Source organism: Ostrea edulis, chromosome 3, assembly GCF_947568905.1.
Source record: "Ostrea edulis chromosome 3, xbOstEdul1.1, whole genome shotgun sequence".
Lineage (NCBI taxonomy): Eukaryota > Metazoa > Mollusca > Bivalvia > Ostreida > Ostreidae > Ostrea > Ostrea edulis.
In genome coordinates this window covers 40652779-40667846 of record NC_079166.1, presented here as the reverse complement: position 1 = coordinate 40667846, position 15068 = coordinate 40652779, and the positions used below count along the sequence as shown (strand labels likewise).

General features: G+C 32.1%; 1 protein-coding gene across 2 annotated transcripts in view; it reads left to right on the top strand.

The window, feature by feature from the left end:
• The window catches only part of LOC130053445 (pancreatic triacylglycerol lipase-like), a 57457-nt gene that overhangs the window by 35783 nt on the left and 6606 nt on the right, over positions 1-15068 (top strand). Inside the window, exons 1-4 of one of the 2 annotated variants that reach the window (XM_056160723.1) lie at positions 10968-11027; positions 13072-13092; positions 13456-13497; positions 13821-14080. In XM_056160723.1, the coding sequence (XP_056016698.1) occupies positions 10982-11027; positions 13072-13092; positions 13456-13497; positions 13821-14080 (369 nt within the window). In that variant the 5' untranslated portion in view covers positions 10968-10981. Of the gene's footprint in view, positions 1-10967; positions 11028-13071; positions 13093-13455; positions 13498-13820; positions 14081-15068 lie in introns of those variants that run through there. The other variant, XM_056160721.1, reaches the window with a different exon arrangement.

The following is a 15068-nucleotide window of genomic DNA, read 5'->3' as shown; positions in this document are numbered from 1 at the left end:
TTATATATATATATATATATATATATATATATATATATATATATATATATACTCGTATATTGCGAATCCGGTAAATTTTCTATCAAGCTCCTCTCTTTAGTCCTCAAAACTTATCGACTCTTGACAAGTTGTTTTAATAGAAAGATCAGAGAATTTGTGTAATGCTGACTTTAAACCAGACAGTCAAAACACCAGTACCTCATCTTATTTGTCACTGCCTCGTTGTCAAAATTGATCATGTGTAGAAAATCTCATATCATTTGAGAGATTTAAATAGTGAAGATAACGAACAGTAAACCTACATGTATAAAGAATGCCAAATTGACTGTATGTTAAACACGGATCATGTTCTTAGTAGAGGAAAGCACTCTCTGTTGACAGGGCACACCCGCCATCAGCCCTACATATAGAATTTTATTCAACAGTCTGGATATCAAACATAATTTTGACAAAAGGTACACATTCGTCACATTATCACAATTTGGATGAACTCTTCAGTTACATAATTTTGTGTACAAATTTTGAATATAAACTAGTTCTAAAGCAAAACTTCAATGCAAGCATTACAAAATGAAGCGGAAGTTAAACAAAATGGCGAGACATATGCAGATAAGCAAAGTGTATTTAGAATATGAATTCAACATTAAAAGAAATAAATGAAAAAGAGGGAACAAGAACTAGCAGAAATATGGACATCTACGATAAGCCGTAAATTAAATATAATGCCAAAGGCTTTAGAAGAAATAAACACCCTCCCCTTATGGCGGATGATATACGATTGATAAATGTTTTATTAGATTTCACTGGCAACTTTTATTATGTTGACCCCAGTATGATGTAATTTTATTGTAACTTAATTAGAAACATAACGACATTTCACTGTATTAGTATTTACGACTAATAATGATGAATGCTGCTCTGCTACTCATCGTATGAGGTGATGTTGTGCACTTAAAGGTCAAATGAAACGATTTCTAACAATGGTATTTTACTTTAAAACATAAAGATGGGTATGAATGAAGGTCAAATAGCGTTTAAAAAAATATTATCTTTGGATTGATAAGCAATAAAGCTGTAAACTTGTACATAGAATGAATTTGTTACCCGCTTATCGTTTTTGATTCTATGTGTTCGTGACGTCACAACGACCCATCGAGGTAAACAACGCAATGAAAATAGTGTAGGCCTACCGTTTTGTTCAACGAAATATCTCACTGCATTTAATGGATATGGATTAATTTCTGTTTTCTGACGAACTGTCCGATTTTATGGCTCAACCATATCAGTTTAAACCAGTCAGGAATGATGCACGGCAAGCGAATAATGTTCTTCAACAGAAGATGATATTGAACAATGCACAGGCACCTGAAGTATGGCAACCACTATCCCCTCCATTTCTGACTTTTGTTCGGGGATAATTTCTCCTCCAAAATGTATGGATTCCTTGTCTATCCCATGGACACTTCGATTTATGTAATCCTTTTCCACTTTTGTAAGCTTTAGAGATTGGCCGTCTACCGGTAACAATAAAGCCAGTAGAGGGTCAATCTCTAAATCTTACAAAAAGTGGGAAAGTCAAACGATTACATAAATCGAAATTGGGATGAGTAAGACTGGGAATCCACATATTTTGGAAAAATTATCGCCGTCAAAATAAATCAGAATTGGGGGGGGGGGGGAGGGGAAAGAGGGTTAGTACTGTCCATACATCAGATGCCTGTGGATTTCAAGACCCCATGCCATCATATACTGATATTTAACTATCATTTTAAAAAGATTAGAAGTCGTATGAACTTGTGTACATTTATTTATGAATATCGTAATAAAAATAATATAAAATCTGTAATGATAATCCCATTTTCCTTTTTATACGATTGATTGAATATTGTTTTACGCCCCTCTCGAGAATATTTCTCTCATATGGAGACGTCAGACTCACCACTACCGGTGAAGGGCTGTAAAAGGCCTATTCTCGGCGCTTATGGCCAATGAGCAGGGAGGGATCTTTATCGTTCCACACCTGCTGTGACACGATACCTCGTTTTTTTGCGGTCTTATCCGAAGAACCACCTCTTTCGACAAGCAAAATGGTACTGAGGACCTATTCTAACCCGGATCCCCACGGTATACGAATAACCACAATATTGAAATAGCGTTAAAATGTTCTTGTAGGTGTAGAGTACCCTAGTTGTGGCAAATGTATCATGTATGTCATCTGTTGTACTGGCGCACAGTTCTTCATAATCAGCTAGTGTTTCCCGTGTGTCCCAATTTAAGAATAAAATTCCCAGCTTGTTGTTTTTGATATGGGAGGGGGTGCTTCTATATTTTTCAATTGTAAGTTATATATAAAAATTGCTTACGTTTAATTCTATAGCAGGTATTTATTTTCTCGCTTTACATCCCCGCTGTTCAAATATTATTTTAATGGAAGAAAGAAATTATCAATTTTTAAATAAACATGTTTAGTTCTCAGTACTGATACAGTATATGGAATATAAGTTATAATTTCTGAACGATACTTCATTATTTCCTTCTTTAATTTCAGAATAAAAGGTTTATTTACAATTTTGATTCAAATGAATTTTACGATTAATAATAAGAAAATAAGAATTACACACGTTTGGGATACTAGTGTAGGTATGTTACACGTATTTAAGCCTAGGCCTAATAAACATGAAACTATACGAATATCGTTGAATAGGCTTTATATAGTTTCATATGACCTTTAAGTCATTCGTCATCTGTGTTAACCTTATTTCATGTCACAAGAGTCAAGTATGGATTTATTGATTTCAAAATAAAAGATCATTGACTATATATTTTTAGACACTCATATGCAGAGAAGGGACTATAACGGACATTAATGCACGTATAGAATTGGTGGAGGCGTGACCTTGTGGCCATGAACGTCTTGAGTCGAAACTCAATGGATTTTTCTGATTCAAATCTGAGAATATTTCTCAAAATACAGAGTTGAACTCAAAGTATTCCAGGAAAATTTGAGTTTTACTGAAGTTGAGAAAATGCTTCAGTTTCTCTTAAAAACAGGAGTTTGCTAAATGAAAGGTGAAAATAACGAACAGTGATCAATCTTATAAATCCTATAAGCAATACAAATTAGAGAGTTGAGCAAACACGGACCACTTGATATACCAGAGGTGGGATCAGATGCCTAGGAGGAGAAAGTATCCCCTGTCGACCGGTCACACCGGTCGTGAGTCCGATATCTTGATCAGGTAATAGAAGATGAATCTCTTACAACACGGTCATCAAATTCAAGATCAAAACTTCTCATGTTATGAGATTGATCACTGTTCGTTATCTTCACCTCTATAAGTCTGTGTTTTGGTGCGAAAACTACAAGTTCAATTTTTTTTCATTGAGTTTGAGGAGGTTGATACTCATCCACATACGTATGTCCGAAAAACAATTTTAGAGTCTTTGAGACATATCGGTCCAATTGTCATAAAGTTCAACGATGATATAGATCTGGGTGTCATCGGTGTATATATGATACGTCATATCATGACGTCTGCATACTTCCCCTAAGGGTTTAGAAAAAAGACATTAGAGTCTCGGACCCAGGACTGAGCCTTGTGGTACACCACATTCGAGAGGACAAGCACTGGACAACGATGAAGCGACGACAGCACATTGATATCTATCACTAAGATGTATAAAGTATAAAGAATAAAGCTACAGCTCTCTAATTATAGCCATATTTTCCTGAATTCTTTGGTTACGTACTTGTTTTCTTGTTTTATAACAAGAAATGGAATAAATGTGAAATTTGACTGAAATTTTTCTATATTTAGTATTTAGCCTTTACCAAGGAATTATTTTGTTCATATATATATATGAACAAAATACGTCTCCATATGAGTGAAAAATTATCGAGTGAGACGTTAAGCAAGATACACTCAATCAATCAATCATATATATATATATATATATATATATATATATATATATATATAGTGAAACTTCTTCAAACCGAACCTTTAGAAAAGCGGTCTTCCCTGAATATCAGCCGATTATTAAGTCCCAACAGAAATCTTAATAGTTCTGTATCATTTATAACACATACCACCTATTTGATTGTTTAGTTAGGGAAATTAAGTTTCATATATTCTCTTGCGAGGAAGTACGAATCGTTAGTCAGGCTGTTTTATTACTTATATCATCATTGTTAGATAATCGTAAAAATATATTGTGCAAAGTTTTCGAAAATCTGATAAAAGTTTCGCAAATTATTGCACCTCACATTGAAAGCATTTCTCATGGTTTACGGACAATTTTACTGTATTTCTATGGGGTTGTTGCAGTAAAATACTATAAAATAAAATATCTTACCAGCTCCATGATGACAGTTGTAACTATGAGATGACCTTTGTCCCATGACACTGTCTGACAATATAATGTATGATTTATTTCTCAAAACAATTATTGTCACAATGCTAATGCATTATCCATCCCTATTAGATTATCCAGAAATTCACATTAAATTACACCGAACAAGTCTTGTGACAGTCATTTTATCCATGGGTTTGTTAATAAGACAAGTAGTCTGTCTGACGTGTTTCATACCGATTGTTAGGCCGTTCTTGGCACACTGATTTTGACTACGGATAACTTTGTTTATCTGATCAAGGTATAGGACTCACGGTAGGTGTGATCGGTCAGCAAGAAATGCTTACTCCTCCTTGGCACCTGATCCCACCTCAGATATATCCAGGAGTCTGTGTTTGTCCAATTCACTATTTTTTATTATTTTGTTGGTTATAGGAGTTATGAGATTGATTACTGTTCGTCATCTTCACCTTTCATGATAACCATACCTATGATTATTCAGCATAAGTTTACACCCCGACATGCCCTTGGGATAACAGGGTCACTTGAATATATGATATCTAGTTGAAAATCGGCTTATTGGTCACTCTGAGTCTGTATAACATGCTTTGCAGTGTACACTATGAAACTGTTTTCAGCTCGCATCAAGATATTAAGGAATTGTAGTAGAATTCGAAATATTCTAAATATGTACAAATAGAGAGAGAGAGAAAGGGTTTCATTATCTGATCAGTTTATTTTTCGCCATATATAGAGGGGGTATTATGTGTGCATGTTTAATTATCTTTGTCAAATGGTGAGGTAGTAAGGTAGAGGTGATTGTTTTTCTTTTATAGGGATATCATATGTATAAGTGTAGAAGTGTGTGTGTTTGTTTAATCTGATTGAGGCCCATTACAGATAATAAGGTATGAACTGTGTTTTGATGAAAAAAGAACTTCAGATCTCCAATGAAGATATATTATTTAAACAGTTACAAGATCTCAAAGTGATTAAATACTAATCAAATCAATCATGCAAATGTATCTCTATCTAACTTAGAATATTTGATACAATGAACATGAATTGTATATAAGTTCTATAATCAAAGTTACCAAAAGAGGAGGATCACCATTTATACTTTTATATACATATACATGGAAGTCGAAGATAACGAACAGTGATCAATGTCATAACTCCTATAAGCAATACAAAATAGATAGTTGGGCAAACACGGACCCCTGGACACACCAGGGGTGGGATCAGGTGCCTAGGAGGAGTAAGAATCCCCTGTTGACATGTGGTCGTATGTCATAAATCATAATGAAATAAAGAAGTAACTTATATTTATTAAAACTAAATAAAAAGTAAAAAATTAATAAAATAAAATATATTTTTTATTTATATGATAATTTTAATAATAATATTTATTTAATTTATTCAATAAATTAAAATTTAAAAAAATATAATAAGTAAATTAAAATTGAATAATTAAAATAATTTTTATTTATGATAAATTATATTTTTTATTTCTATAATAATTTTAATAATAATATTTATTTGATTTATTCAATAAGTAAATTAAAATTTAAAACAATTTAATAAGTAAATATAAAATTAAATATTAAAAATATTTTTTATTGATATGGATTCTAATAGAAGGTAATAATTAGTAATCGCACGAGTCTCCGTCCTTCGTCCAAATAATATTTAAACAGTTACAAGATCTCAAAGTGATTAAATACTAATCAAATCAATCATGCAAATGTATCTCTATCTAACTTAGAATATTTGATACAATGAACATGAATTGTATATAAGTTCTATAATCAAAGTTACCAAAAGAGGAGGATCACCATTTATACTTTTATATACATATACATGGAAGTCGAAGATAACGAACAGTGATCAATGTCATAACTCCTATAAGCAATACAAAATAGATAGTTGGGCAAACACGGACCCCTGGACACACCAGGGGTGGGATCAGGTGCCTAGGAGGAGTAAGAATCCCCTGTTGACATGTGGTCGTATGTCATAAATCATAATGAAATAAAGAAGTAACTTATATTTATTAAAACTAAATAAAAAGTAAAAAATTAATAAAATAAAATATATTTTTTATTTATATGATAATTTTAATAATAATATTTATTTAATTTATTCAATAAATTAAAATTTAAAAAAATATAATAAGTAAATTAAAATTGAATAATTAAAATAATTTTTATTTATGATAAATTATATTTTTTATTTCTATAATAATTTTAATAATAATATTTATTTGATTTATTCAATAAGTAAATTAAAATTTAAAACAATTTAATAAGTAAATATAAAATTAAATATTAAAAATATTTTTTATTGATATGGATTCTAATAGAAGGTAATAATTAGTAATCGCACGAGTCTCCGTCCTTCGTCCAAATAAATCAAGATATACCGAAATAAATATACCATAATTATTACATAATTAGTAATATTAGTAACAGGTAATAGTAATAGGGATGTAGGTATGTATATACATGAAAAATAACTAAAATAGATACAGAAAAGAATTAGGGTAGGGTCGCCAAAGAAAATTTTGATAATAGAGTGCCACTAGTTATTACTTTGTTAATCATAAATTATAAAATTATGCCACACAACAACTTTGAGATCGTCATCAGGCAAGAATTTTGAGGTCGTCGTCAGGTGCTACACCTCAGACCCTGTACCATGTTTCTGTAACTGGATCCAGCTCGTAGCACGACATGGCTCCATAATTCTTATTCGATAGTATGTATTATGTGTATAAAACTGAAGATGCATAATGTAATAAGTGGTGAGTTACTACTTATGTTAAAATTGTATGACAGATAAAATATCAACCATAAGAAGTGGTATACTTAATTACATAACATATAGATTTAATTAATTAATGAAAATACAGAATAGGTGCAAAATCACAAATCGCATACATCCAACAAGCTTAGATATATTAAGTATAATAGTATGCAGTAGGCCTGCATACATACAAACTGCGACATTGCATCTAAATGTTTGTCATAAAAAGAGAAGTTTACAAAATACATACGTATAATAACATACCTGAATTTTATGTATATTTGCATCTACATGTACTTATAATATACCTGGATTTGATGTATAGCTGCATCTATACTTTAACTACATGTTTATATAAACTAAAACGATAAAAACGCAAAGTTGAAAGAAAGCTTGAACTTCTGTATTAAACTTGCAATCCAAATTGTAATATTCAATTAAAATGTAGAAACTCGAAATTTTGAATAATTATTGTACAGCTAGCATTTGGGGTAGTAAAATTTATTTCACCTGCCAATTTTTAAGCTCTCGCTTGCCCTATGGACTGTAATTAAAAAAAAGTTAATCGCAAAGTCTGTTTACCTACCGTGACGTCATCTCGTATCAATTCATTCATGTAGGTGATATAAGTTAAAATACGAAAATAAACTGTTAAATATGAAGTTGAGGGTCATGATATATATGTACTCTATTATCTATAAATCTTCTCTATTGTGTATCTTATTTTATAAATAGAATTTATACATATACATTCACTATTACTACACATTTTAACAGCTTAATAATAGAAATTCAGAGATATATGGAGATATTTAATAATTGATATTCTTAATCCGAGAGAGAGAGAGAGAGAGAGAGAGAGAGAGAGAGAGAGAGAGAGAGAGAGAGAGAAGGGGGAGGGGTGTCTGCATCTTATTGTTTTAAACATATGTAATTCAACAACTTATAAAGAATTATGATGAATTGTATATTCAACCTAAACTACTGTTTAAGCATGTAAACTTAATCACGAATTCGTTTATAGTGAAAAACGGTCAATGTGTATTGAATGTCTTTATTAATCGATGTGACAGAGAAAATTCGGTTTAAGCTGAAACTCTGAATGTGATCTCCTTTCCGCCCAGAGAGTCTTGCATTGCATTGCGTTTTCTAAGTTCGTCTCTAAGCGCAGTGAGGTCCCACGAACCGCAATCCGCCATTGTTACTAAATATTCAACAACTTTCTAATCTAAACGTGTCCTTCCGACGCTCTCTTAAAATTGAGGTTAGAAACGCCTTGGACGTCAACGGATCGTGCAGCACCTGTAATCAAGGGCGAGTAATTTAAAGTTTTATTTGCCATTGTTCACACACATGCAATCAAGATGACCATTTTAGTCCCATCCTGGTACTAAAAACCCAGCCCTGCAATCATTAACTTCACAGTTTTGGCAAAGAGCTACATGCTCCTTCTGAAGATCTATGTTTTCTGTAGTTTCAATAGCAATGATGTTATTTTTAAAAATGCTGTGCACATCAAGATCATATACTAAGTTTATCTTCGCCCTGAAGTTAGGATCTCTACCTCGGGGTCATGAAAAATAAACTTTTGGTAGAAACCTTTCTGCTGTACATTACTATGCATTTATTTTTTCTTACATATGATGGTTGCAGAGAGGATAAGTTTGAAAATAAATCAATTTTGGCAGTTTTTCCCCTTCCCCATGACCTTCGTGTTACAGGAGTCTTCAAATTTACAATTTATGTAACCCTTGTCCCAACGATGCTTCATATCAAATATGAAAACAATAAGAATGGTAGTTATCAAGAGGAAGTTAAAAATGATAAATTGTTAACGCACGATGGACGACGCACGACGACGGATGCAGACCAATAGCAATTAGGTCACCTTGATGACTCAGGTGACCCCAAAACTTGAAATCGTTCTCTAAAATTTCCTAATTTATGTCGAAATAAACAAGCACTGTATCTACTCTAATCAGCAATTATCTAATAATTAAGGAAGGAAATACAAAAAAGCCATAATGTACTTAACTAGCTATACACGACTGCCTTTCTAAAGTCACAAGGTCTGGGCACATCTTACAAAAGAACTAACGACTAAAGACCAGCTTAACATATTGAAAGTTTCACGTTTATTGCAAGGCTATTCATTCCAATACAAAACAATAAAACAGTAATGTTAAAAATGAAGATTCCCAAAAGTTTTAATTGATTCATATATTCTAAGAATTGTGTAATACATTTAAGACTTGTAACTTTGTCGTAAATTGTTTTGTAGAACTGGTCCCTGGACTCCCCAAACTAAACATTACTGTCTCTCTAATATTCATTAACTACACAATGTTCATCAAGAGTCTATAATGTTCACAAATCTGGACTACACTAACTAAAGGAAAATGTCTCTAATGTTTGAATAAACTGAACCTTATTATTTATACACAACTCTCATTATATGATATTCACAAGGTCTGAACTGCAGTACCTATACAATATTTGCACTCCATTAAGGGACCGGTCAATATTTATTGGGGAGTTGGGACCGGTGCAAAATGTGATGGGACACATATTTTGGTGGAGCTTACATACTAATAGAACTCCAACTTATTTTATTTTCAACTCTGATAGGACATCAATATTTTTAATGCAAATGTATCAATGAAAAAACTGCTTAGAAAACGTATTTCAAAACTTTTGATTGATATTCCAGAATTTATCTATCTTACAAACAAAAATGTTTAATTCTATGCATGCTTTATTTCATGTCTAAGTCGACAATTTGCAATAAAATACTTGACCTTTGAAAATGTTTAATATCTTAACATGTAATTAGATATTTCAAAATAAGTACATTGGATTCAGTTGTGAATAAAATTGCAAAAACTTAAATATAAGTATTGCATTGAGTATGAATTTCAATCATAGAAAATAAAAGTGATGTATCATGTTAGTCATATAACTGAAGGATACAGACCAGAATTTAAAGTCTAAACACATCTTTCATAATTTGATAGATGATACTGATCATGCAATGTGAAAAATACTTGTATGTACATGAGACAACAATTCAGTAAAACAGCAATTTTCAAATTTTCAAAAAAATGCAATGTGTACCACTTTAAACAACAATTTTACAAAAGAAAAAATGAGTTAAAAATAACGAGATTTGTAATTTCACTAAAAACAATACTGTGTGTGATCTGTAACAACAATGAAACAATTACACATATATTCATTCATTAGATAGGACACACACACTTTTTTTAAATTACACATCTGATATAGGACAGCTAATATGGAATGCATCGGTTCCAAACCTCACAACCTTAACAAATATTGACCAGTCTCTAATTATATAAAACTGTCTTTTTAAAAATATTCTTTGTCGCATACATTTGAAGAAGAGTATCAACGGATCTATTTTCTGTTTTGTAGGTATCCTTTATTTACAATATACTTTAAAATACTTGACAAACTCTACTGAAGTACAATTATTTCTGTGAGGAAAATAACAAAAAGGGCATTGTTGGCACGTGTAAACTATCTTTCTCATGTTCCAAAAACAAACATGCATGCATGCATATTATCTCAAAATGCCATCTCTACATAGTTGACAAGTTCAGTATTGATAAGAAATAATATTGTACTATGGTACCTTAACAGTTGTCATCAAGTAAATAATGTACTATCACTTTTCATTTGCTTTGTCACTTTAATATTGACTGATGAGCATATGGCAATTAAGAAATCAATGGTTTAAAAGTATAAAAACTCCGTATCATCATGAAGTACGCACTGGGATACTGATTCTCAAGATTGCAACATGGGACAACATTCGACTCATCATTATCACTGTCACCACTTAGCCAGTAAGATATTTTATGCTATTATCCTTCAGAATAATACAGTCAATTTTATTGGTTGAGGGCTGGTCACGTGGAGAGAGACAATTCGTGATGTCTCCCTCACGCGCAGGGTGACAACTGTGTTGTCGCCCTTTATAACATAATTTCTAATGGCACAAGCGAGAAAACTCTATCAAAAAATAATTGAAAATATGCAGGATCGTAAATCATAAACTTCAGCGTCAGCATTAACGGTCAAAAATAAGAATCGAGAAGAAATATATTTCCATTCTAATGCAATTTTGCATTTCACTTGATGTTTACGTTTTTCTCTTGAAATACGTTACGAAATGTTTACGTTTGACGTTATGTTTTTGCGTCATTGTACTGTGACGTCACAATTGAAAGCTTTCTCTCGTTTAACGTTCTCAAACCTCAATGTTTTGCTTTCGTTAACATATATATTTAATAAATGTATGACATTAAGTGTAAAAAAAAAATGTATGTAGCTTAGGGTAACATTGATTTCACCCCTCGAAAACTATTGAAAAGTTATCAGAATTTTCTGCAGAGAAAGTTATTACGAATATGTTGACGTTTTAAATTTTAAAAAACCCCAGATACATGGTACAAGTCAATAAATGTGTGATAGTTTTTTTGACGTTCACATTCTTCAGGATAATAAAACTATTATGGACTGTTTAGCAGGGAGACATCACAAATTATCATGTCTGAGTAGGGTTATCACCCCTGGGTGCATATTTATCTGTCATAGCAACGTAATGCAAGACTGCATACACAAAACTACTATGACGTCACAGTAAGTATCATACCATTGAAAAGTAACGTCGAAGTTGATATTGCGCGAAAAACATTTGAAAAAGGTAAGAGTCTAATAATAAAATGAACAATACTCACCCGACCTCGTGGACACATCTTGAAATATGACTGTGCGTATAATTAAATATTTGGTAAGTAATGTAGCAAAATTTTAGGACATGTTTCTTCACAAAGCAATTCTCTTCTGGCCTACGTGAATACAACCAAGAATTATTAGAGTAAGTAGTTAATCGTAAATACATCAATATTGTTAAAATCAGTTATTATAACACGTTCTTCGCATTACTTATTAGAGACAAAAATGTTCCCTTTTGTTTATTCCGAATGGTACATAAGTATTCAATTTTTTCTTCCATAAATTTTCTCTAAGCGACGATAAATGTCATCTTTGTAAAGTTTTTCAATTCCTATTATAGAATATTCGTCAATACTATGACAATCTATATAGAAATGAATAGCAACAGGGTCATCAGTTTCTCGTCTAATAAATGACAAATTCAAAACATGCATTTGATATAAAGTTATCCCAGTTTCTCCCACATATACAATTTTGTTGCATTTTTTGCAACACACTCCATAAACTACATTGCTGGATTTACAATTGATATAATTTTTGATATGATATTTGTTACCGTTGCAGTCCTCAAATTGATTATAGTTTTAATGACATATTGACATAAAGTACACTTTTCAGCACCACACAGCTCGCATACATTTTCTTTTCTAAAAAAATAGATTATTGTGTTTCTTATGTACCAGAATGTCTTTTAATTTTTTGTCTCTTTTAAAACCCACTATGGGAATAACTATAAAAACGTTTTTGAGGCGGTCAGAATTTTCAAGATTTTTTGACGTTATTTCTTAAATCTTATGAAAAATGGGAAGCCATATAGAATAATTTATCAGGGTCTCTACAGCCCAGTAGTTAAGTACTTCGTTACTAGCTTGAAAATACGGATGTATATCTAATTGCTCTCTCTCTCTCTCTCTCTCTCTCTCTCTCTCTCTCTCTCTCTCTCTCTCTGTATATATATATATATATCCCTTTTATATATATATATATATATATATATATATATATATATATAAATCAGTTACATGAGATTCAGAGATATAGAAAGCACTGAGTAATGAATTAAACTTGTCTGACTTTTAGGTTTAATTTTTCTTTATATAATCAAGCATCAAAATATTACAACTGTTTTAAGCAAAATCTTTTTTTTTTCAGTGTGTAATGGAGTTGGCAAACGTGAGTATGAATTTACAATTCTATTTTTTCGCGTAAAATTAAAGTGATGAAATACAATTAGGCACTTCCATACTTTATAGATAGGCTCATCATAATGACTTACTCACGGCTATCAAATTCATGGAGAGGCTGTGGAATGATTTCCCTTTTGAATAAAAAAACCCAAACCAAATACAGCGGGTGTGACCGGTCAACAGGGTATGCTTACTTCTCTAACGCACCTGATCACACGTCTGGTCCATGTTTGCCCAATTATTATCAATTCCGAATTCTTTGTATAATTTGAAATTTATCCGCGTTCGTAATCTTGCTAAATAAAAACAAATTCCAATGATTTACTAAAATAAATTTGTGCCGTTTCAGGTGGTGACGAGACCAGTATGTCATCCAATATGAACAATGCAGGTAACCTGTTAAACACATTTGTTACATGAAATCCATCTCTTCGACAGCTGCTAAATGACAAGAGAGATCTCAGCTGAAGTATTCTTATATTTTTACCTGTTTCCTTTCGAACTTTCAGTAGTATTTCTACCAGCCCCTTTATATACAATGTGCAATTGAATATAGTGATATATCTTTCATTCTGTTAATAGATGCCATATTTGATTATAGTTTCCTTAAACAAAATTCAATAATGATTATTAACGTCTTGATTTACGAAAATCTACTCATTAATGTTGCCATGTTATATACATTGTACATTGTTATTTTTGTTTGCAAATCAGCAATGGTCAGAGCGACCAGTTTATGCTTTGCAATCTTGGCCGTCAAGATGTGTATGAGTAAACGCTTCAATAAACACCCAGAGAGCCCCGAGGAAATGAAGCTGAAAAATGTTTGGTTTGAAGGAATGGATAAGATATCAGAGAACACTGCCCTACCGAAGAGTTTTGATCGAACCAAAGAGACTGACGTCATTATCCATGGCTACTTGGTGGATACGTCACTTCCGGCTATACGAAACCTTGCAGACACCCTTAGACAGGTAGAAATATTTCGTTTCTTTATTTATCTGTATTCTTTATTTTTTCAAACACTGGTTCGCTATCATAACTAGAACAGAAAGATGTTCACCTGCCAAGTTTTAACTTGTTGAGAACGTCTAAATATCAATTAGCTACTTGTATTTATACCAAATCAAATTGTATTGTATTCATATGAAACCAAAAATGTTTATTTCTAAACAGACATCATGCTTGGATCATATGATATATTTCATACAGGTATTGCATATCCATTTCTTAGGAGTATTTTTCTTAGATTTCTTTAATAAGGACAAAGAAAATTGATATTACGGTTTTAAGGTCCGCACGTATTCGTTTTGAGGTTGCCGCATTGCCGATTTTATCGAATTTTCAATAAAATAAAATGTTGGTAATAGACTGTTGTATCTGGGGGAAAATCCGCATTCGTTCTAAATTTTCCCGTTTTGCATTTGAAATTCACTTGCAAATCAAATCAAATAAAATAATCTTTATTTTAAGTCAGACATCGTTACAACAAAAGAGCTATTTACCGACTAGACTTGCATGTTTATGACTTCCGATTCACAGCCCAGTGTATCAATTTAATTCATATTTACTAATAAAGAGTAAAGGTAGAAAACTTCCTACCCCAATTCATAAACAGGGATCTGTAATATTACCTCCAAGTAAATGAAAATTGTAAAACCGCCTGCACTTTCACTTAGCACAGTCACTTTAACCAGTGTAACTAATACATAGATTGACTTCATTATTACAAGAAAGGTGGAGATAACGAACAGTGGTCAATCTCATAACTCCTATAAGCAATACAAAATAAAGTTGGGCAAACACGGATCCCGGGATATACCAGAAGTGGGATCAGGTTCCTAGGAGGAGTAAGCATCCCCTGTTGACCGGTCACACCCGCCGTGAGTCCTATATCTTGATCAGGTACATTGTAAGCGGAGGTATCCGTAGTCAAAATCAGTGTGCCAAGAACGGTCTAAC